At 43.9% G+C, this 22,008-nt stretch overlaps 1 protein-coding gene across 2 annotated transcripts in view; it reads right to left on the reverse strand.

The window, feature by feature from the left end:
* The window catches only part of LOC111150333 (SH3 domain containing kinase binding protein 1), a 335,303-nt gene that overhangs the window by 88,489 nt on the left and 224,806 nt on the right, over window positions 1-22,008 (reverse strand). For both annotated transcript variants that reach the window (XM_022507777.1, XM_022507776.1), the window contains one exon: window positions 9,958-10,033. In XM_022507777.1, the coding sequence (XP_022363485.1) occupies window positions 9,958-10,033 (76 nt within the window). The remainder of the gene's footprint in view (window positions 1-9,957; window positions 10,034-22,008) is intronic.

The raw sequence follows: 22,008 nt of genomic DNA on the forward strand, positions 1-22,008 counted from the left end.
AGATGCTCTGGTTAAATTAGAGAGTGGGGCTGGCCCATCCCCCACCTGGGACCCTGAAACAATCTCAGTGAAGCTCTGGAGGCTCCAAAAACCACACCAGACTAGGCCTGAGTTCTGGCCACCTCTGACATTCCATGGTTCTAGTCACGGGCACTGAAACTCAGCTATCTCCAATCAAACATGGCAACCAGAGACTCCCACTTTAAGCCCTCATGATATATTTAAAGTAAGATTTTCTCTTTACCACTGAGGTATTTGGGTCCTAATTCAGCACTACTGGAAAATAAAAACATGTTGTCAGTTTGGATGTACCGGTGGTTTTAAGATACTAAAAAATAAGTGAAAAAATGAATTAACTCTGAGACTATGACTTTAATTTCAGAGTATATGGAACAAAGATGTTCCCTACTTTAATTCAAACATTTCTTGAAGGACCACCACGAAAAAGACATTGTCAGTCCTTGAGCCTGTGATATGCAAGTCACTACCCATTGCACCCTCGTGTAGAAGTGACGAACTAATGCCTGAGGAAAGGCGAGGGTAAAGGATGACAAGAAGAAAGGACAAACAGTAGAGGAAGCACAGAGTCACTCTGACGAGGTATGGCTGTGGTGTTGCAGAGGAAGGCATGATTACATTCAGGAGGGAGTTCACAAAGGAGGAGGCATTTGATATGTCTTGAAAGAAGAATATAATTCCAAGTGCTTTTTGGATGGGGAAGATTAGAAATTTTAAATGAGTAGCAGACAGAGAGGGAGAGGAAGGGAATGAAATTTTGGAGGCAGGCATTTTCCATTTATTCATCAATTAGATGGATTTAATTAGTCCAAGATCACATAGATGCCACCATGCGCAGAAAAAAAATAAAAGCACAACTTATCCAGCAACTGAGATGAATTTGTCTCTATCTTCAAAGAAAGATTTAAAATAAAACTGACGAATTAGCCTAAGACTGAAATCCTGAGTTAATTCTTGAGCTTTTTTGTCTTTTTCAAAATATTTATGTATTTATTTTTAAGTAATATCTACATGCAGTGTGGGGCTTGAACTCAACCCTGACATCAAGAGTTGTGAACTCTACCGACTGAGGCAGCCAGGCACCTGTTAAGCTTTTTGTCTCAGAGTCCTTTAAGAACCTGATAAAAACAAAACCCAAAAAAAACACAAAAAATAGTAATTTCTTCTTTCCAGAAAAAGGAAAAAAAAAAAAAGACACATTCAAAGGTGCAGAGAAAATGCTGTGTAAGATATCAGAAGGTTCAAGGACCCTGAGACCTTTGCCTACTTCCAGATCAAGATCCCCTATTCTAAGTACTGATGGGCATTCCACTTTTAAGAAAGTTGTTCTATTAAAACCCCCAAGAAATCCAGTCATGATTCACATCACACCCCCCAACAAAAACTACATTACTTCAATCTCTAGACTTCTAGAAATTTACATGAGATTAAAAACAGACTGTTTAAGAAACTGAACTCACATGCCCACAGCCCATGACTCCCTTCAGATGGTTTTATAATCTATTCATACAAAAGCAAATAAACCAAATTAAAAAAATTCCCTCAGCTTAAAAAAAAAATAAAAGCAGAACAAATAGAATAAATATATCAGCAAGCAGAACATGCGCGCGCGCGCGCACACACACCACACACACACACACACACACACACACACACACACACACACACCCCAAGGAAATAACATTAAATGCAGGACCATTCTCCAGGCTCAATTCTAGGACATGAAGATTGAAATCCCATGTGTCACAGAGGCTGGTAGGAAGCCTTCCAGAACTTCCAGCAGTGGTAGAAAGTACCAGGTCACGCTTAGAATTCTTCTCCTTTGGAATACCAGAACAAAAGTGTCAAGCTCAGCGTTTCTACTTTCACCAACATCAAAACCTAAAGTTCTTTCATTAAAGTGACAAATACTATCTGAGGCACTACTGGTTCATAATCACTTATCCAGAAGCCCTGGAGATAGAATTTTTCAGAGTTTAGAAAGGAAATGTATTACATCCACGCAATGGGTAACATCCTCACAGCTGGGGCCTGGGGCTATACCCAACCATCAAATACATTAAAATTCTGCAATAAATGGATGATTTGTCCCCCCAACTAGGATAAATAAAGACTATATATAAATGCATGTTAGTCCAGGACAAGTTTTATCACTCAACAAGAGATAGAACCTTTTAGTTTTCCAGCTTTTTGTATTTTGGAAATGCAATAAGGGTATGGACCTGGGTCACATTCTGGAGGAGAGAGACTAAGTTAAATAAGACTGGGCGCTGGTTCTCAAGGAGCTTATAACCAAGGAGAGGGAATGAGGCACAGAGCTCCTGACAAGGATAGAGTGATGTCTCCAGCTTAAAGCATCAGAGGATCATGAATGGGGAATCATTTCCCAAAGGAAAGAGTCAGGCTCCCTTCTTAGAGGAGTAAAATGGCACCGGGCTCTGTAGAATGTTCTAGGACTTTTACCAGAGGAGTAGGAGTCGAGGAAGTGTTTCCCAACCATTCCTGATGACAAGAATGATGTAGGGCATCTGTTTCTTCTATGCCTTCCCAGATTCCCTTCTCTGGGGGCCGCCATCAACAGGTCTGAGGCAGAACCAGCAATCCACGTGCGCCCTGGCGATTCTCATCAACAAGGAAGCTTAAGGAACAGTCTACATCAGAGGTTCTCACGCATGAGTGGGCATCAGCATCAGAGGAAGGATGTGTGAAAAAAGAACCCCCGAGGTTCCTGATCCTGGAGGGTTGAGCAAGGCCTGGAGATCTGCATGTCTCAGCTCCCAGGTGATGCTGATGCTGCTGGTCCAGGGAGCACGCTGTGAGAGCCACCGATGCGGCCAAGGGTGTTAGCAAACACTCAATGCCAGAGAGAAGCAAAACAACGGTGGGGACCCGGAGGGTGGGCCCGTGTGGTGGGGGTGCCATGGCTGGGTGTGGTATAGGACAGATGTAGACAGAAAAGCCAGTCCTGGGTCTGTTTGAGGATCCAGGGCTAGCAGGGAGGGCTGGAAAGAATCTTCGCTTGTCATTTGCTCAGTAAATATTAACTAAGCGTCCGCTGTGCGCCCAGCAGCAGAGATGCGGCAGTGCCCTTGTAGAGCTTAGTCGAAGTCTGCACCAGCAGTTTGCAAATAGGGTTCATTTGCTCCCCGGGCAGGCACCAGCAAAGCCAGGAGACATTGTGGTTGTCACAGTAGGAGGGGTTGGTAACAACAAACGGCATCAAGGGAATGGAGGCTGGGGAAGCTTCTGAACATCCTGTAATGGGCACAGAACAGTCCCCACAACAAAGAGTGATCTGGTCCAAATATTAATAGTGCCAAGGTGGAAAAACCCTGGCCTACACTCAAATCCAGACCAGGAAAACAAAAACAAGGCACACATCACTATGCTGTCAACTCGAGCCCAAGGCCTGCCTCCACGTAAAAGGTGACTGCGACCCCAAATCACAACGACCATCTCTAGTCCTAGGTCCTGCTGGGAAATTGACTTTCAAATTCTCTCACAACCATGAATTATGGCACTATTTAGTCTCTTGCTTTAAAAGAAGGAATTTAAAAAAAAAGAAAAAGAAAAAAAATCTGACAAGCAAAGCCTTTCTGTCTTCTCGTCTAGAGCTCATCACTGCTGCCCTCGATGGCACTTTCTCCTGCTCAGGTGAGGGGAAGCTCTGGGCCTTTGGGAGAAAGGAAATCCACAAAGATAACACAAAGGGAGTTAGCTTTTGTCCTCCAAGAGGATTGTACTTGAAAACCAAGTCTCCAGCAGCATGGGCGGCCTGGGCACCCTCCCCGAGGGACCCCCACTCGGAATCAGGACAGAAATTCTTGCTCTGGGTCCATGAAAAACACCTGTCAAGGTCTGTGTTGGAGATACTTGATGCGACCCTGGGATGCTGAGCCTGAGTGTGTTAGGACACATCAAGTGTGGGAGGCACTACCATGTGGAGAAGAACACTTGTTTCAAACTGGACATGCCTCACATGAGTTTTGGGGGAGACAAGTGAGCAAAAAACACCTCCCCAGAAAAGGTAGCATAAAAGAGCTCCCAGGTAAAGCTGGCGGAAAAAAACCGAACATAACAAAATAGACCCCTTTTTCTGATATTTCAACATGTGGTGAGAAAGCAAAACTTAGCTCAGAATGAAAAAGTGAAAATCTGCCTAGTCATTCATCAGGCGGGCATACCAAATGCAGTCACCACCAGCTGCAAAGTAAATGAGAAATAGTATTTCTCCCAGGCACGCACTGCAGCTGGAAAGGGTCCTAACTCCCCCTTCTCCGAGTACTACTGCTTTCTTACTCCCAGAGAAAGTTTGTCCTCTAACACCACGGACTATCAGAAATTTTGCTTTTGTTTATATCATATCAGTCATAAGGAAATGTTCCACTCTTTTTTTTAAAGATTGTATTTATTTATGTATTTGAGCGAGGGAACAAGAGCACATGAGCAGGGGCTCCTGATTGGGGGCTCAATCCCAGGACCTGAGAACATGATGCAAGCCAAAGGCAGATGCTTAACCGACTGAACCCCCCAGCAGTCCCTGAAATGTTCCACCCTTAACTGAAGGAACGAAGTCACTGTGACACATGCAAGTACGGAGCCTCACTTAGAGAGTTCTCAACACAGCAGGAACACTTATCCTCAACTGGTGGTTCCCAAAGAAATGACCTGGGTGCCTCTCCCGGTACAGACCTGATAATGACCCCTTTCTGCACAGCCCTGTGCATCGCTTGGAGCCTAGCAAAATACTGCTTCATTTACATTTCACTGCATTCATCCTCCTCCAAACTGATAACTACTCTTTTTTTGTTTGGTTCCACGGGGCTGCACGGGTTCTCCTATGCCGTCTCCTTAGTGCAATGAGCCAATACACCTTTGTTAGACAAGGGTCTGTCTTGGTGCTCTTGGGTTGATCCGTCTAGAGCAGGGACTGCAAAGAACAAAGGGTCTGTCAAGCCCCAGGGAACTCTGGCAACCACTGCTAATCCCTCAGAAACCCCAAATAAGCTCGAGGGTCTATGTGAACAAATGTGTCTTTTTCCAACTGGTGACTGTGAACTTGAGAAGGGGGCCCATGGCTACTACGTCGGTTCTGCAAGACTCTGTCCGACATAGAGCCTGGTTAAATTGTAAGTCATTTCTAATTCTCCACGCGCTCAACCATCACTAGTTATGAGCCCAGTGACTCCATGGCACCTTTCTGGGCTGTACGCTGGGGATATCGAGTAGAGACCTAGCCCCTGCCTTGAGGGACCAAGGATAGCCACAAGCCACCATGTGTTACCACCACAGGGCACAACTCCTAAGAAGTGAGTCAATGAACAAAGCGACCAGAAAGGTGGTACAAAAACCAGGGATGGAGCGAGGGGAGGTCAGGCAGGGAGGGCGGGTTTAGCCTTTGCCCCACGGTCATCATTTGTTCTGAAGCCTGACCTGCCTTTGTTCAAATTTTATCAAGGGTTATCTTTTCCCTAACCCTCCTGCTCAACTGGTCCAACGAATCTCTGAGACTGAACTGATTGTTCAGAAAGATGCTAACTAGCCATTTCTCCGGGCTATTTTTCTACCCCCCCAGAGGCCACAAATCTGCATCAATTGGAGTAAGAATCAGAGAAATTCCAGATGTGATGAGCTGGAGGAATCTCAGGGTACTTCATTTATGAATATTTAGACAGTTTCCCTCTTGTTATGAAAATCATGGCAATCTGTTCCCCAGCATGCATTTCAGATGAGTTTCCATATCATAAAGGCTTTACTGGGGGAGGGGAGATAATGTTCGTTGTTTAAATAAACCCTGATCAGCTGAGTTTCACTTTCCCTCCAAAAAGACCGATCTACATGAACATTTTTTGCATCATCATAACTTAATCCTTTAGCCAGCCGAGGACAGAGACGTGAGGAAGGGACTTCTCTCCTCTGAACTGCCGGACAGTTGTTAGAGATGTGTCTGCTAATCAGAAGCCCTGCTCCCAAGCTCACGGTCATTTCTAATAGTCAGTGCTCTGTGTCCTTCCACCTGAACATGGGATTTGCATCAAAATCTGAAAGCAGCAAAATGTTCCCACTGCAGGGGGCTTTTTAGTGGACTTAGGTGCTTCGGGGAAATCAAGGGAGAACAAATACCTCAAAACTTGCTCTTGACAACGAAAGCCAGAAAGAAGGTTGGGGGAGATAAACTGTAAAAATTCTTGCTCTGAGTCCATGAAAAACCCCTGTCAATAAACATCCTTCAGGCCTTCGCTGACAGTGAGAATTCTCTTTCTGACCTGCTACTCACTTACACGCATACCTACCCCCATACCCGATGAGATCTCATATTCCTACTGAATCGTTCCCCTCTTTCTTCTGCCTCTCCCATCCGGCTGCTCTGTTCTCTGAATGCAGAAACTTTTTACTCTAAACCGTAAAGCTTTGGACTTGAATCAGTGGATGAGGATGCTGGGAGCAACCTCGGGGGTACTTGCTAGCACAACTCTCTGACTTTACGGGCAACACAGACAATGAAGAGCAAGACCAGAGAAATAAAATTACTGGCCCAACGTCACACAGCTAGAGAATAACACAGCTGGCCCTAGAGTCTTCACTGCCAACTCTGAGCCAGAACATACCACCCAGCCTCTGTAAAAACACTCGTCATTAGCAACCCGTCTCCTCACCATGATGCTTCCAGAGCGGTGCTGGGGGATGGACATAATTAATAGATACTTGTAGGACTGGACAGGCTTTGGCTAGAGCCAGGATCCTCCTACATGCTTAAAGGACCTGAATATTTGGATCTGTGTTAATACCTATGCCTAGGAAGCCTATCTTAGGTCCCAGAATTACTCTCAAACTACATTGTCCAATATGGTGGCCACCAGGCACATGTGGCTACAGAGCATTTGAAATGTGGCTGCTCTGGGTTAGATGAGCCATGTAAAATACATGCTGGCTAAAGAAGATGTGATATATATATACAATGGAATACTATGCAGCCATCAAAAGAAATGAATTCTTGCCATTTGCAACGACGCAGATGGAACTAGAGGGTATCATGCTAAGCAAAATAAGTCAATCAGAGAAAGACAATTATCATATGATCTCCATGATATGAGGAATTTGAGAGGCAGGGTGGGGGTTCGTGGGGCATAGGGAGGGAAAAAATGAAACAAGATGGGATCAGGAGGGAGACAAACCATAAGAGATTCTTAATCTCAGGAAACAAACTGAGGGTTGCTCGAGGGATGGGGGGTAGGGATAGGGTGACTGGGTTATGGACACTGGGGAGGGTATGTGTTATGGTGAGTGCTATGAAATGTGTAAGACTGATGATTCACACACCTGTAACCCTGAAGCAAATAATACATTATTATTTGTTAATAAAAAATACAGGCTGGCTTGTGAAGACTCATATAAATAAAGAATAAAAATATCTCACCTAATAATTTTATAGGGGTTTCACGTGAAAAATAACACTGGGGATATATTGAGTTAAATAAAATATATTGAAATTAACAAGTTCACCTGTTTCTTTTTCAAAAACACGACTACTAGATAATGTAAAATTATGTATGTGGCTCACACGGTATTTCTATCAGCTAGCACTGCTCTAACACACAGCTATCTACCTCCCCCAGCCACCTAATGTTTCCCAAAAGACTCAAATGTCTTGTCTACAGACATTACAGAGGGTGAAAAGAAAGCATCAAGGACATGATCTTATCCTAGGGCTAGTTCCTGAGACCTGAGGATTAGCCTACTTAAGCAGGCCCCGCAGACTGTCCTGCTTTGCGCCACATCCCAACAAGTGACCCCTCGGGTCCCTACTGCTCAGCCTCCCCCGAAAGCAACCCACAAGTCACCCAATCTACAGGGAATTTCAACTTTGTTTCTATGGAAACTCTTAGTTTGACTTTACTTCTATGGAAACTTCTACGGAAACTCCCATGAAGAAAAATTCTCTGTTTCTCAGATTACTATTTCTGCAAACAAGTCAGGTTGGTAAAGACCACTGGCTGTCGCAGGTCATGAGGACAGCCTGTCCTAGAGACCACATTCCAATCACCTTTGAAGCTTGATGGGTCTTCTCCTTTTCCTGCCTATTCCCCATTCCAGCCATCTAAGCAACTTTGCTAATAACTGGTCATTTATAAATTTGTTAATAACCATAACTACAGAATAAGCAGTTGACTGGAAGGGCAGGCCACTGTTCAACAAAACAAATGTTTGCATACATGATTTAATGTTTAATTCTTCAAAATTCTTCAGTGCCTAAAGGCAGGTTCAGCATGATAACCCTGTAACCTGCTTGAATAAATATGGGGCCAGTGTCTCCTTAGGAACATGTAGGAGCTCCAAACAGTGGTTCTGAAAGTGTGGGCTCTAAACCAGGAGGCAGCAGCAGCACTTGGAAATTCCTTAGAAAAGTACATTATCAGGCCTCCCCCAGACCCAGTGATTCAGAAATTCTGGAGGTGGGACCCAGCAATGTGGGGGTCTCCAGGTGATGCTGGAGCACGCTCAAGTGTGAGAACCGCAGGGTTAGAGCCTCAGACGGGCTTTCTGCTAGTATGAGGAGTCTGACTGTAGCATTGCCGGACAGAAGGTGTGTGGAACTCATCCGAACCCTAAGCAGTAAGGCAGAGCTCTAGCATTTGCATCCGTATCATCCACGTACTTATTTATCAAAGCCACCATTTTGGGCTTGGCAAGTCCGACAAATTCATATTCTTAAGTCTAAGGCACTAGCACTCATTTGTTCTAGAAGCTACCTGTTTTGCCCTGCAAAACGAGTTTCTGGTATATTATTTTGCAATTAGAAGAATAGAGCTGTGCTTTGCTCTTATATTAATCATAATTATATATGTGTGATTTATGTTCTCTCAATCTTGGGCTTTCCAAACTAGATTAGTAGTCTGTCCCCATTATCCTTGTAAGAAAATCTGAGGCTAAAAAGAAAAGAAAAACCATAAAATCTGTAAAAGGAATTGAAATAATTGTTTCTGACCAGAGCCTGCTCAGAATGCCCTAGTTATTGGAAGGATAACAGAAGGAGTTGGAGACTTGCCAGGTTAAGAACTACAAATTCAGGATGCCCAGGTACATTTGCATTTCAGATAAACAACAAATAGCACATGGGGCTTACTCATAACCAAAAAATTATTCGCTGTTATCTGAAATGTAAATGTACCTAGACATCGTATATTTTAACTGGTGACGATCTAGAGTAGGGAATACTGTTCTTTGGGAAGGTTGTGCAGCAATAGCTCGCCTCAAAATACTTAAAGAGCTGTTAGGAGAAAAATGCGCTAGTATCAATATAGACTCAGAAACTAAAATTCATGGGTAAAAATCACTGGACGAGCATATCTGACTCAATGAAAGAAAGACATCTGCATGTAGACGGATTGCAGCCAAGAGGCATGGAGGAAGCTGGCAGGAAGGCAGGCTTTGGGAGTGTTGGCTGTGGGGGAAGGCTAGAAGGTTGGGTCTCCCAGACCTGAAGGCCCGTGAATCCCCAAACTGCTTGAGTTGTCATTCTCTAGAATCTTCCTGCTTTCTGAACTATGCAAAGTGCTTGAGTATACATAGGAAAGAACCACATTCCAGAAAGGAGAAAACCCCCAGGAGTTCTTTAACCTACCCTGTGCCTCCCACTAGCAGGACCTCGTGAAATACATCTGGAGTATTTTTCTGATGCTTTTAAGAAAGCCATTAAGGTGAAGGGGATTAAAGAGTACACTAATTATGATGAGCCCCGAGTAAGGTATAGAACTGCGGAATCACTATATTGTTCACCTGAAACTAATACAACACTATATGTTAACTACCCTGAAATTTAACATTAAGAAAAAAGTGAAATAGCTATTCAGATTATGTGAGGATTTTTCAAAGGCATTTCAATGACAAGAAAACACTTAACTGCTTCCAAGCGTAAAATGGAGAAACAAGGAAACTCACTCTTTGTCCTGCTGTCCATTTCTGGTTTTGACGGGTCCGGAGTTGCAGCAGCTGGAGGTAACTTCTTTCCAATAGTCTGAGGAGGAAAGAGAGCAGTTTACTTAACGAGATGATTCTCTCCATTAAGCAAAGAAATAAAATCAAGTTCATGATGAAGAAATGCTTCAAAAAACCACACACTTAAGTTTTCACTGCTCTGTCTAGTGGCTGCGGTTCTCTGCCAGGCCGGACCCTCGCTGACAAACGAGTGGGAGAACCAGGGAAGCAAGGGCTTTATCCTTGGAGGCACTCAGTACCTTTTATTCCCATTCTTCCTCGATGTCCTTATTAAAAGGTTGATTATTTTCAGCAGACTAGACAGGCACATTTCCCCTCAGGCTACGAGAGGCTGTGGAGGCACAGCCCCGGGCCCAGAGGAGGCACCACAAGGGTCTGTAGAGTAGAAGAATGGGAGTAAGAGGGCAAGAATAAAAAGGCAGAAAGAGGGAAAGGATAAAGCGAGGGAGAGCCAGAAGGTCAGGTGGACGGGCAAGTGGAAGGCTGGGCAGAGGCCAGAGGGTCCAGAGAAGCGGGATCTTACCGCATCTCCCAGCCACCGAAAAGCCAGCCTCCCTTGCAGGGTAGGAGTAAATACCCCCACGTCCCCGAGGACAGCTCTGTCTGCCCTGAAGACAGAACACAGAGGCCCGGAGGCCCTCTTCCCACTAGCCTTTTAACCCTCCAGGGCTTTGAGAGCGACCAGTGTCACAGACCTTAGGTGTTTATTTACTAGTCCCCCCCCCAAAAAAAAGGATGAATTTGTTTGGAGTTTATTTTCTTTCCTTCATTCAAAGCTAACTCTATTACCACTGATTATTTATAAATGATCCACGGAAAAGACTAATATTGTCTCTGACTAAAGACGTTCCTGAAAACACAGGCGACTCAGAGACTCAAAATATCAAAAACAAAAAAACAGATTTTTTTTGGGGGGTCCAAAAATGATGGGTCCAAAGGTGAGGTCTCTGCCCGCTCTTCTCTTTTGCCACCACGTTTGCGTGCTGGTGTGTGATGCCTGAGGAGAAGGTCTATGGATACCAGGAAAACAGCTGTCAAAACGAAGGAGCTGGGGGAATCACCCCCCCCCCCACAGCAATGAACGGTTTCCCTAGTGAGAATTCCAGCCACTGGGAAAACCAAACATATCCTCCCCTCGAACACACAAAGAGGAATGAACTACAGAATTCAAAAACCAGCCTGGTAGAATGTGGCTTCAAATAAAACTAACTCACCACTGTTTTTAATTTGAAAAAGTTCTTCATGCCTCAAATGTTGAAACCAACATTAAATATGAATAAATCACAGAAAGAGGATAAGATAAATCAAATCCTTAGCCCTTCATGAATTTTTAAAAACATTTGTGACAGAAAGCTTTTACATTTTACACAGTGACATTTTTATTTAGTGCCACAGGGCCTTCTAAATGGGATAAAAAATGAAATCCAAAATACCATGCCACCCTCAACTGCTGCGAAGTACTCAGATTAATAATATGTTGTGATTCCAAGGAAGCATCAAGGAGGGAAAAAGTGTGTTGTTATTCGGCCGTAAGGTCAAACTTGACGAAAAACCATCCTAAGAAATTATCTTGAAAAATCAGGAAGTGAAGGTAAAAGGAGTCATTGTCAAAAGTGTCGTTCACATTCCTGTTCACATTGCCACCAGTGCCCCCTCCGTCTCCGTTCTTCCCCTATGGACCCACTGGAACAAAGCATCACTGTCATTAACTCATTAGGAAGAAGAAAAGCAAAACTATTAATCCTTGAGTGATTACTGACAGTGGGGAGAGGAAGTCAGGAAAATACTGCTCAATCCTGACTCGGGGTTCCTTTCTGGGTAAAAAGGAAGCTTCTAATGGTTTGGGCTTTAAACCAGAGATGCCTATCTTTAGGGAAACCTTCACAGGTTGTGTGTTCGTATAACTTCCCCTTATTTAGTAACATAGGGAAGCACTGCCCATGGTCTGATGCCCTACTTTACAGGGTAGTGCAAGCTAAGAGACCTCAAGAAAAGGCCACCAGTTAAGTGCACTTACTTCTATACTTCTGTCACGGAAAGACACGTGAATGCAGAGCTTACTCTGTTCTTTTTCTCACTATTTCAGAAAATACAGCACACTGGCCTCCATGTGGCTCCCAACAACGGGTGACAGTGAGGCTGGTAATGGGCGCGTCTGCCAGGGGTGCTAGACTTAAATGAACTCTTCCTTTCTTCTTCTTGGGCCATGATTGAAGGTCAAGAGTAAGGCAAGTTCCTCCCCACTCAGCCTGGTCCCCGAGGTGCCCCAGAGACAGGAATCATTCAGCTGTTTCTCTCTTCTCCAGGCCTACCGAAGGATGGCTCCTAGGCGGGCGGCACTGGTATCACTGGGAACTTGCTAGTAAAGCAAACTCCCGGGCCCCACCCTAGACTTTCTCAATCAGAAACTCTGGGGATGGTGCCTGGCAGTCTGTCTGAACACACCCTCCAGGGGATGCTGGTGTACGCTCAAGAGTGAGAAGCACTGACCTAGATGTGGGTGGGATTCCAACAGCACTGACCAAATACCTTTCTTGGGTGAACGATGCAGTGCCTATTCTCATAATCAGATAAGTCATAAACCATCTTTTTCACTCTTCTTCCTCTTCTCGCGCTCCTTCCAGTAGGCTTTAATGCCTTCTACCTTCTCTGCTCTCAGCTGGCATAACAATACTAAATCAGTCAGCTCAGAAAGGAACGAGAGTTTAGTGGGGCTGACAATGGGACTCTATCACTGAGGGGAAAGAATGGGGAGCCCACATGGCTATGGGGTCCTTCACCAAAGAAGCCCTGAGAGGATGGATGGGTGAAGGGACAGATGGATAAATGGCCAGAAAGATGGTTTTGTATCAACAATGGAAGACGGTTCCTAGCCTCAGACGACCCTGACGGCCAAGTGGGCAGATCTGCATGACTGTACTAACCTTCAGGGACAGCCAAATCCTGCGGCTCCCTCAGAGTGTGTCTCTCTATGGGCATGTTAGGTGTGACATCTCTTCATTGTAGGAGACTGTCTCACACACTAAAGGACACTTGGCCACCTGCGTGCTGCCCCCGATCGCCCACAATGGTCCTAATCAATGCATCCGCACCAAACATCCCCCACCTTTCTAAACACCCCATTCGAGAACCCCTGTCTCCTGCCCTTCCTCTAAATACAAGAACAAAGACAAAGGGCAATGAAACACTGCTTTTCCACTAGGCTTTCAGCTTCCCCTACACCTCTGAAAACATCTTGGGTCCACTGGGCTAAAAGTGAACAGAACCCCAACTTGCAAAGGGCAATGCCTAGCTCCAGCACACACAGAGGTCATATACAATTGAAAGCCAGGCCCAAGCGGACAGAAGAATGAGGGAATCTCATCCAAACATCTCACATCCACCCTATAGGCAGTGAAGAAGAATGTTAGGCTTCCGGCAGCTGTGGAAGAAGATTCCGGATCTCTACTCCTTGCTTCCTCAGCACAGTTCCGAGTTCTTGCCCTCCTGAGAAGATGGCTTATCCAGGACATGGACTGGCCATGCACTTGGGGGCTGTGCTGACTCTGCTCAGGACACAGCTCTTTCACTCCTAAGAGTTGGGCAACAGGCCCATTTTACCATCTGCCTTGTGAAGGAACACTCGGCAGCTCCACTCCACAGCTCAGCCCAGCATTTTCTCTTCCCTGTGCTGTGTCCTAAAGACTTCTTAGTACCCACATCTACGCTCCTGTGCTCTGCTTGTCCCCCAACTCTGAAGCTGCTGTTGGGTCTGGGAGTAGACATATATATGGATGGCTGCAGAGAGGTGAAAGCTCTACAAACAGACAATGATTGATTGCCGCTGATAGTGACCTACAATTGCTAATCATCTACTGCAACATACAGTCATCACCAGGCTGCCCTCAAGTTCTGTCTCTCCTACCACACCCTAATCTCCATTTAAAAACGACTTTTAAAAATAAATACTTCAGGGGCGCCTGGGTGGCTCAGTGGGTTAAGCCTCTGCCTTCGGCTCAGGTCATGATCTCGGGGTCCTGGGATCGAGCCCCACATCGGGCTCTCGGCTCAGCAGGGAGCCTGCTTCCTCCCCCTTCTCTCTCTGCCTGCTTCTCTGCCTACTTGTGATCTCTGTCAAATAAATAAATAAAATCTTTAAAATAAATAAATAAATAAATAAATAAATACTTCAAAAAACTCATTCCTTTGAAGATTTAAGACCAGAAGTCTCTCTCCTATTGGCTTTCTTGACAAAAGTACTAAATAAAGTTTCTGGGGTTTTGGGTCCCGTAGGTGCATCATATCTACTCCTAGCTCTATAAGATCTGGTTATACAGCATTGGGAAGGATAACCCCCATATGATTTCAGTTACTGGAGCAAGTAATTTTTTTTTGCCTTTTCTGTGCCAAAATGAAGAAACTAGTGCTTGGAGGAAAGACAATCCCTGGATTTGAGCCCAGTGGAATCCAGTTCCCTAATGACTAATTTATCTGTTTCTCTTTGTGACTGCTGGAGCGTGAGACCGAGGTCCTGCTCAGATCAAGTCACTCCTGTGACTTCATTCTAATTCAGATGCAAACTCCTTGAGTGTATAAAATTTTCTAATTAGAGGACAATGTTAAAGAGAGTTTAAGTCTCATCTCTGAAAGTCTCCTCTCCAAGAATACCACACATAACTCTTAATCACAAAGGCAACCAGGTTCAGTGGATGGGGGAAGAGAGAGAGAGTGCTCCCTATGTTCTAGCAGTCAGGGAAGCCTCTCTGTTGGCAGACCAGGCTTTCGGATACCCATTCTAGAAGACGGTGATCTTCTGAGAAGCTATACGTAGACATTACTCAAGTCCTCACAGAAAGCCAAACACAAGAGACGACTTTTCAAACAGCTGGTAAAATATAAGCTAAAGGATGGCTCTTTCTAGGCATTCCTGTCGCTGCACTCATGTCCAATAGCATTCCTTCCCTTTCTGCTCAGTGTAGATTCATTAAGTGCCTGTTCAGTGCGAGGCAGGGAAGCAGACAAAAAGGCAGGACGATGCCGCATATCACTGCAAACACTGAAACAGCAATTCATTGGGTTTTCCGGACTGCTGTGCCGAGGAGCGTCCAGCCACTGGGCGTGGTTATCCTAAATGTTCGTCATGCATAGGATACAGAGAGATACAGGCTACAGGACATAGTAACAGGAGAAAAGACGAAATAGTATGTATATATAACCATATCCATACCCTTTTAGCTTTCATTTACCATCATAACTCAGAAATAAACACAAACTATTAAAACGCACTGTAAATTTTTAATATTTCTTTTTACACACTCTTTTCATGAGCACCTATAACTGATGGTATTATGAAAAGTCTTCTTGGTGCTCGGCCAGGAAGCAGTAGAAGCAGAGCCGAAGCCTAGGGGGCCAGCTTGTGTCAGAGCCAGAAGAGAAAAGCACAAAGGAGCATCCTTACAATGGGCGCCTGTGAGCTTCTAATGGAAGCTTTTTCTACTCGCTGGGAAATTTACATTAGCAACTGTCAATTTGCCCGCCTTTGGTTGGCTCGGCTTAAACTATTTGATACCAACAGGACATACAGCAGAGTAAATTACAACTCAAAATTCTAAAGATAAAATGCATGGTCCAGTCAAAGAAAAAATATATTTGTAGCTCCATTCGAGGGACAGAGGTCACCTTTAAAACAACTCATATACCACTATGTCAATTCTGACACCTCCAAAGGGGAAAGCTTCAGTCCATTTTTAAACCTTGCTATAAGAAAAACAATTTTTAAAGCAATCTTCTGATTATAAAATTGGGCTTACGACTTACAGTTCATTCATATAGTGTTTATTTCCCCAGTGGTCTTGAAAAGTTAGCAACAATTTGAGTTACGTTAAACCTCCGCCCAATCATGGTTGAAGACCTTGTCAGAATCACAGATGCTCTAGAAGCATTTAACTGTATTACACTTAGAAGTTAAACTGCTTTTCTCCCTCCTTCTATTCAGAAATAGTGGTCTCCTTGAGAGCAGGACCTGGATGTTATTTATTCTCTTATCTCCACAAAGGATATGAAGGGTCAGTAAGTGATGAATGGAGAAGGGAGCTTGGGGACACCATGGTCTCACCCTCTGCCCTAGCATTAGCAACCCCCCCACAACACAACTGATGGAATAGGGGAGATGTCCTTCTTGACAAACCAGACCAGGAGGCCTTCTTGGAGCCCCCCGGTTTGTCACTGCCACATACCAGATCTTTCCAGCACAGTTTTAAGTGACAGCATATTTTCCAGGTTATCTTCCTAGACCTCTGTTGCCCCTGCCTTACTCCCTTGTACCCATGCACATGCCCCTAAGCTCCTATTAATTATTGGTCACCACCATAAAGAAGAATTCAATCTCAGCCATGTTTCTGGTAGACAGCTCTCTGCCTGTGATTTCCAAATATTCATCCTAGCCTGTTCCCTCACATTCCCTCAAGTTCCCATCTATTATGATCAAAAGACCATCATAGGCAGGGTTCATTATCATTTGGGTATTAGAACACACACACCATCCTCTCATTCTGAAATAATTTTCCAAAGTATGTTCCCAAGATATTCCACCAACGAACCGACTTCCAATTCACCTAATCCCACACTCTGGTAAATATGGAAAACATAGAACACTTGGTCTAATCCTTGCATAATAGCATATTAAAGTCTCTGAGAAGTCCTATAGTTACTGCTTAACTCTATCATTAACATTACTTAAGTGGTTTCCAAACTTAACAGATAATCCTTGTGCTACCCAAACACACATCACAAGAATGAAGAGTGTATGGAAAAGCTGGATAAACATCACTACCTCTACTTCCTAAACCCTCCAGGCTCAGCCTCTTTGTTTCCTAGACTCATGACTTGGAACCCACCCTTGATGACCCTCTTACTGTATCTTCTCATATCAAATGCACCCCCAAGGCCCTGTTTTCAGACTTACCCCTTCCCCTTTGACCCCTGCCTAGAGCCTTGTTGCTAGCACAGGGACTGTTTCACTAATTTTCCAGACAAGGATCCTGTTCCTCAATTCAGGCGACTTCCTCTGACCTCGCACGAGACTCAACTTTTAGTCTACCTCCACCATCACCCCTTACTATATCTACTTCAAATCACTCAGGTTAAAAAACCCACTCAGGATATATACTGCTACTTAATGGCTGCTTATAAAACTTCCCAAAGCCCTGAAGAAATTTACTTCCAGTTGCTGCAACTTGCCATATCTCTCAAGGGCTGGTGTCTTTCCCTTGTGCTCTTAAGACTAATAGCAAACTGGAGCGCCTGGGTGGCTCAGTGGGTTAAAACCTCTGCCTTTGGCTCAGGTCATGATCCCAGAGTCCTGGGATCGAGCCCCACATCGGGCTCTCTGCTCAGTGGGGAGCCTGCTTCCCCCTCTCTCTCTGCCTGCTTCTCTGCCTACTTGTGATCTCCGTCTATCAAATAAATTAAAAATCTTTAAAAAAAAAAGACTAATAGCAAACTTTCTCTGGATATAAAACACCAAAGCCCAACTTAAATGCTTCCATTAGGCCTCCTGGGGCTTACTCTTTCAATCCATCCAATAAAAACTTCAGTATCTGTCATTCTACTGAACGTGTACATATGAAGTCTGTTTTTATATTAGTATCTCTCTCTCTCCCTGAGACCTATGTGTGCATTTGTGTGTATCAGTAGAAAGATATGGCTGTGAATTTCAGCCAATTCTATCATTTATCACGAACTTTATCTTTTGCCAGGATTTGATCTTTTGGGTCATTTGTTTGCATTCTGAAGAGCTCTAGAGACCATGCCCTAAAAAAACTGGAAAGGGCCCTAGAAAACATTCAAAGGTAGGGTAGGATTTTCTTTTTGTCAAAACACAGTAAGGTTTAGCAGGGGCTTCTCCTCATGCTGGGGAAACACAATGTTGAAGAACGAATCAAAGCCGACTTAAGGGCTCGATGAGGTAGAGAATGTACATTCAAGACAACATTAAAATCATAGAAGGCAGCTCTCCAAACATCTGACAGTATATGAAGATACTATTTATATTTTACCCCCACTGTTCCCAAGAGAGAAGCCTGCATGCTATTTTGCTGTAGGATCATCTTATTCACAGAAGATGAATAAGCCAAAGTAAATTTCCATTTCATGTACCACTTAGACAAAATACAATTCGCCATTATACTCTAAAAGACTATTTTCTTCTGTTATGACAGATAAAAGGAAAACGTAAACCTTCCTTCTCCTAGAGGATTAGTTTTATCTTTTGATTAACAAAGCTCTCTTTTTAGATGCATCTGGAGAATTTAAAAAGAGTATGGGTAAGGGAGAGAGAAGTACGGTCAGGCAGGAGTGAATGCCATGGGGCTGGTTTGAGTTTTGTTCATCCAGAGCTTTAACAGGAAACTTGCTGTACTTTTCCAAGTCCAAATTTCCCTAAAAAGTAGCTCTATGAATCCAATTAACATAGAAAGATGCTATCCAGATTTAAAATATTTTTATTTATTCAATCACAACCTAGTCTAGGTCATCTCCCTTACCTGAGATGGCACCTCCTTCCCCAGTGTCTTTGAATCCCATCTCACTTTTAAGGTTCAAGTGAAGTCCAAATCACTAAACAAATGAGGTTTCAGTAATGTTTCTACTGGCATGCAGCCCACAATGGATCATGACATTTTTATAACATACTTGAGGGCAAAACCACACTTACTAGTTTTCCTTTATACCTCAAAAGTGAAGGTTGGCCTGCCCCTCTCTCTCCCTCCCTTGACCCTGCTCCTGCTCTCCACTCGCTCCTTCCTTCCATTTAATCATTATTCAGCATTCTTTTCTGGAACTGCCATGAGCCATGATTACCGGAGGCTGGGTTAACAAAGATGAGATGGACAGAGTCCTGGATCTTTACTAAGTTCAAAATTGAGCAGCAGAGATGGACTCTAACAGAGCATCATAATACAAAGGGATAAACACTACAATAAAAGTGTCTAGAAGAGAAAACAGGAGCCATTAATAGTTCCACAACTGGAAATCAGTCTCACTGGATTGACAAAGCTTGAGACAAATTCTGAAAAGTGAGCAGAAGCTTGCCAGGCAGAGAATGATGGAAGGGGTATTCTAGCTGAAGAGAAGCAGGAGCGAAGGTGAGAATGTGTGTGGGGAAGGGGGTGCGGTCATGGGTGAAGACACGGAGAGCTACTTGGGTAGGAGGCCAGAAAGGTAAGCTGGGGCCAATGTTAAATTCATGCATTATCTTCAAGGCAACTGGTAGTAAGCAGAGGAGTGTCATGATCACATATGCAACTTTAAGACCAGTGGTCCGGCAGCATCAGGGGAATGCAGGAGAAAGTAAAGACATGCCAAAGTCAAAGAGCTAATAAATAGGAGGTTGACACCATGATCCAGCCGAGACAGTGAAACTAAGAATGCAAAAGAGAGGTTCGAGAAATATTTAGACCTCTCCATACTTCACAGGCTCCACAGAAATCAGTCATCATGAACTGGTTTGAATATACAGGGACAAAACCCAAACTCTGTTACATTCTTGAGTCTACATATACGCATTCTACAGAGGTCCTGGGTGCCAGTGATGTGCTGAGAGCAACATGAAGTTCAGATCCTCATTAGAGAGGCGAAACAGCCTGACGCAGGGGTTCAGGGAAGCATTTTGGAGAATCTATCCTAATGAAAAGAATCACAGTGAATGTGTTCTCAGTGTTCCAAGGCTGGTGTGGTGATGTGTTGCAAAAAAATAGTAGGCCTGTGATGGTCATGAACAGTTAGCTTACTGTTAAAACACAAATCCATCACTTGAAAACTAAAATATTTTTTAAAAAACAGAAACATAAACTGAGGGTTTTGGAGGGGAGGGGCGTAGGGGGTTGGGTGAGCCTGGTGGTGGGTATTAAGAAGGGCATGTATTGCATGGAGCACTGGGTGTGGTGCATAAACAATGAATTTTGGAACACTGAAAAAATAAAAGTAAATTTAAAAAAAAAACAGACACATAAGCTCATGACACATATGAAAAAGTATCTTTCTAATCTGACAAATTTAAACTAAACAGTTTAGTCAAGTATGTCTCCGAAAATGTTTTAAGCTAGAATCAAAAACGGGAAATTTCTTTCCCCAAAAGAAATTTCCAGAGAAGGGGCACGTAGGTGGCTCAGGAAGTTAGGCATCTGGCTCTTGGTTTCCTCTTTTTTTTTTTTTTTTATTTGTCAGAGAGAGAGAGAGAGAGTGTGAGCACAGGCAGATAGAGTGGCAGGCAGAGGCAGAGGGAGAAGCAGGCTCCCTGCTGAGCAAGGAGCCCAATGTGGGACTCGATCCCAGGACTCTGGGATCATGACCTGAGCCGAAGGCAGCTGCTTAACCAACTGAGCCACCCAGGCGTCCCTCTTGGTTTCCTCTTAAGTCATGATCTCATGGCCCTGGGATTGAGCCCCATGTTGGGTTCTGTGTTCAGCGTGGAGTCTGCTTCTCCTTCTCCCTCTGCTCCTTTCCCTGCTCTCTCTTGAAGAAATAAATAAAATCTTAGAAAGAAAGAAATTTCCAGAGAACCTTTTATGTCTTTCAGAGTAAGGAAAGGAAATGAAACAGTTTTAATCAGAGAGGAGGTAATATTTACAACGATGTTTTATTGTTCTGTTTTCAAGCAAAACTGCTGTTTACTAGGCTAGGGCACACACTGAAATATTATTCAGCCTTAAAGAAGAAGGAAATCCTGACACAGGGAACAACATGAATGAACTGGGAAAACATCACAGCAAGTGAAAAAAGCCAGTCACGGAAGGACAAATACTGTATAATTCCACTCATGTGAGGTACCAGGAGTAGTCAGATCCATAGAGACAGAAAGTGGAAGGGTGGTTGCCAGGGGCTGTGGGCGGGGGAAAGGGGAGTTCAGTGTTTAAGGGGTATAGTGTTCTGGTTTGGCAAGATGATGGGATTTCTGAAGATGGACGGTGGGGATGGCTACACACCAATGTCAATGTCCTGAATGTCACAGAAGTATGCACTTAAGAATGATTAAAATGGTAAATTTTATGTGATATATATTTCAGCACGTTGTCAAGAGGCTTAGAGTATATTCCTCTTTCCCTACAAGCCTCTCCCTATGTATGAATGTTGACTAGAATGGCAAGAAACTGCTCATGAGCCTCTGTTACCCAGCTGCTTAATATTCAACCACAAAATAATCAGGGGTGCAGACAGCATCAAATGAGGTGAGCTGGAGAACAAACCCATTTTTGTCCAGAAGCTCAGTTCAGTCCTACAGGAAACACTCGTTCCACTTCTATGAAAGATAACCTACTGCTTCCAGAAAGACAGTCTCTCAATCTGGCTACTGCTACAGAGCTCAGGCTTTAATGCCAAAGGACTCATTCTTCACTTTCATTGCCTGCTCCGCAGATTCCCAAAGAATAACACTTTTTTTTTTTTTTAATCATCTGGTCTCCCCGATTTTAAAGAAGGGAAGAGAAGATTGCATCAAATCTTAAAGACTCAATATCATCTTTATGTTTTATTTCATTGGAAAGAACAAGTTCATGACACATACTTACTCAAAACAGGAACTTCCTAAATATACGCAGAGGTCAAGTACACATTGGTTACATCTTCTAGATAGAGAGCGAAATACTTAGAAAGAAGACCCTGAGGTGCCTCAAGAATGGAAATCCTCAAAGAGAGGTCAAATTAATCTCAGGGCACTCTAGTTACCAGTTACTATGCCATATTCAACAAGAAGGGGTGAACATAAATTCTGTGCCTTCCATGAAAACGTCCTACATGTCAACCACTGGGACTCTCTCACCACTTCCGTGTTCCTACTGCAGATGCTTTGAATCTCCTGAACAGCACTCACTACCCTCTCTGCTTTGGATTTGCGACTACTTATGTATATGCCTGTTTCACGGACTAAAATATAAGTGGGTGCGGGGCAAGAACGGTGTCTTGGTAATCTCTGTATCCTTTGGTGGTCTTGCACATTGGAGGCATTAAATATTCATAATT

Source organism: Enhydra lutris, unplaced genomic scaffold (genome assembly GCF_002288905.1).
Source record: "Enhydra lutris kenyoni isolate GAN:26980312 unplaced genomic scaffold, ASM228890v2 scaffoldscaffold23, whole genome shotgun sequence".
Taxonomy (NCBI): Eukaryota; Metazoa; Chordata; class Mammalia; order Carnivora; family Mustelidae; genus Enhydra; species Enhydra lutris.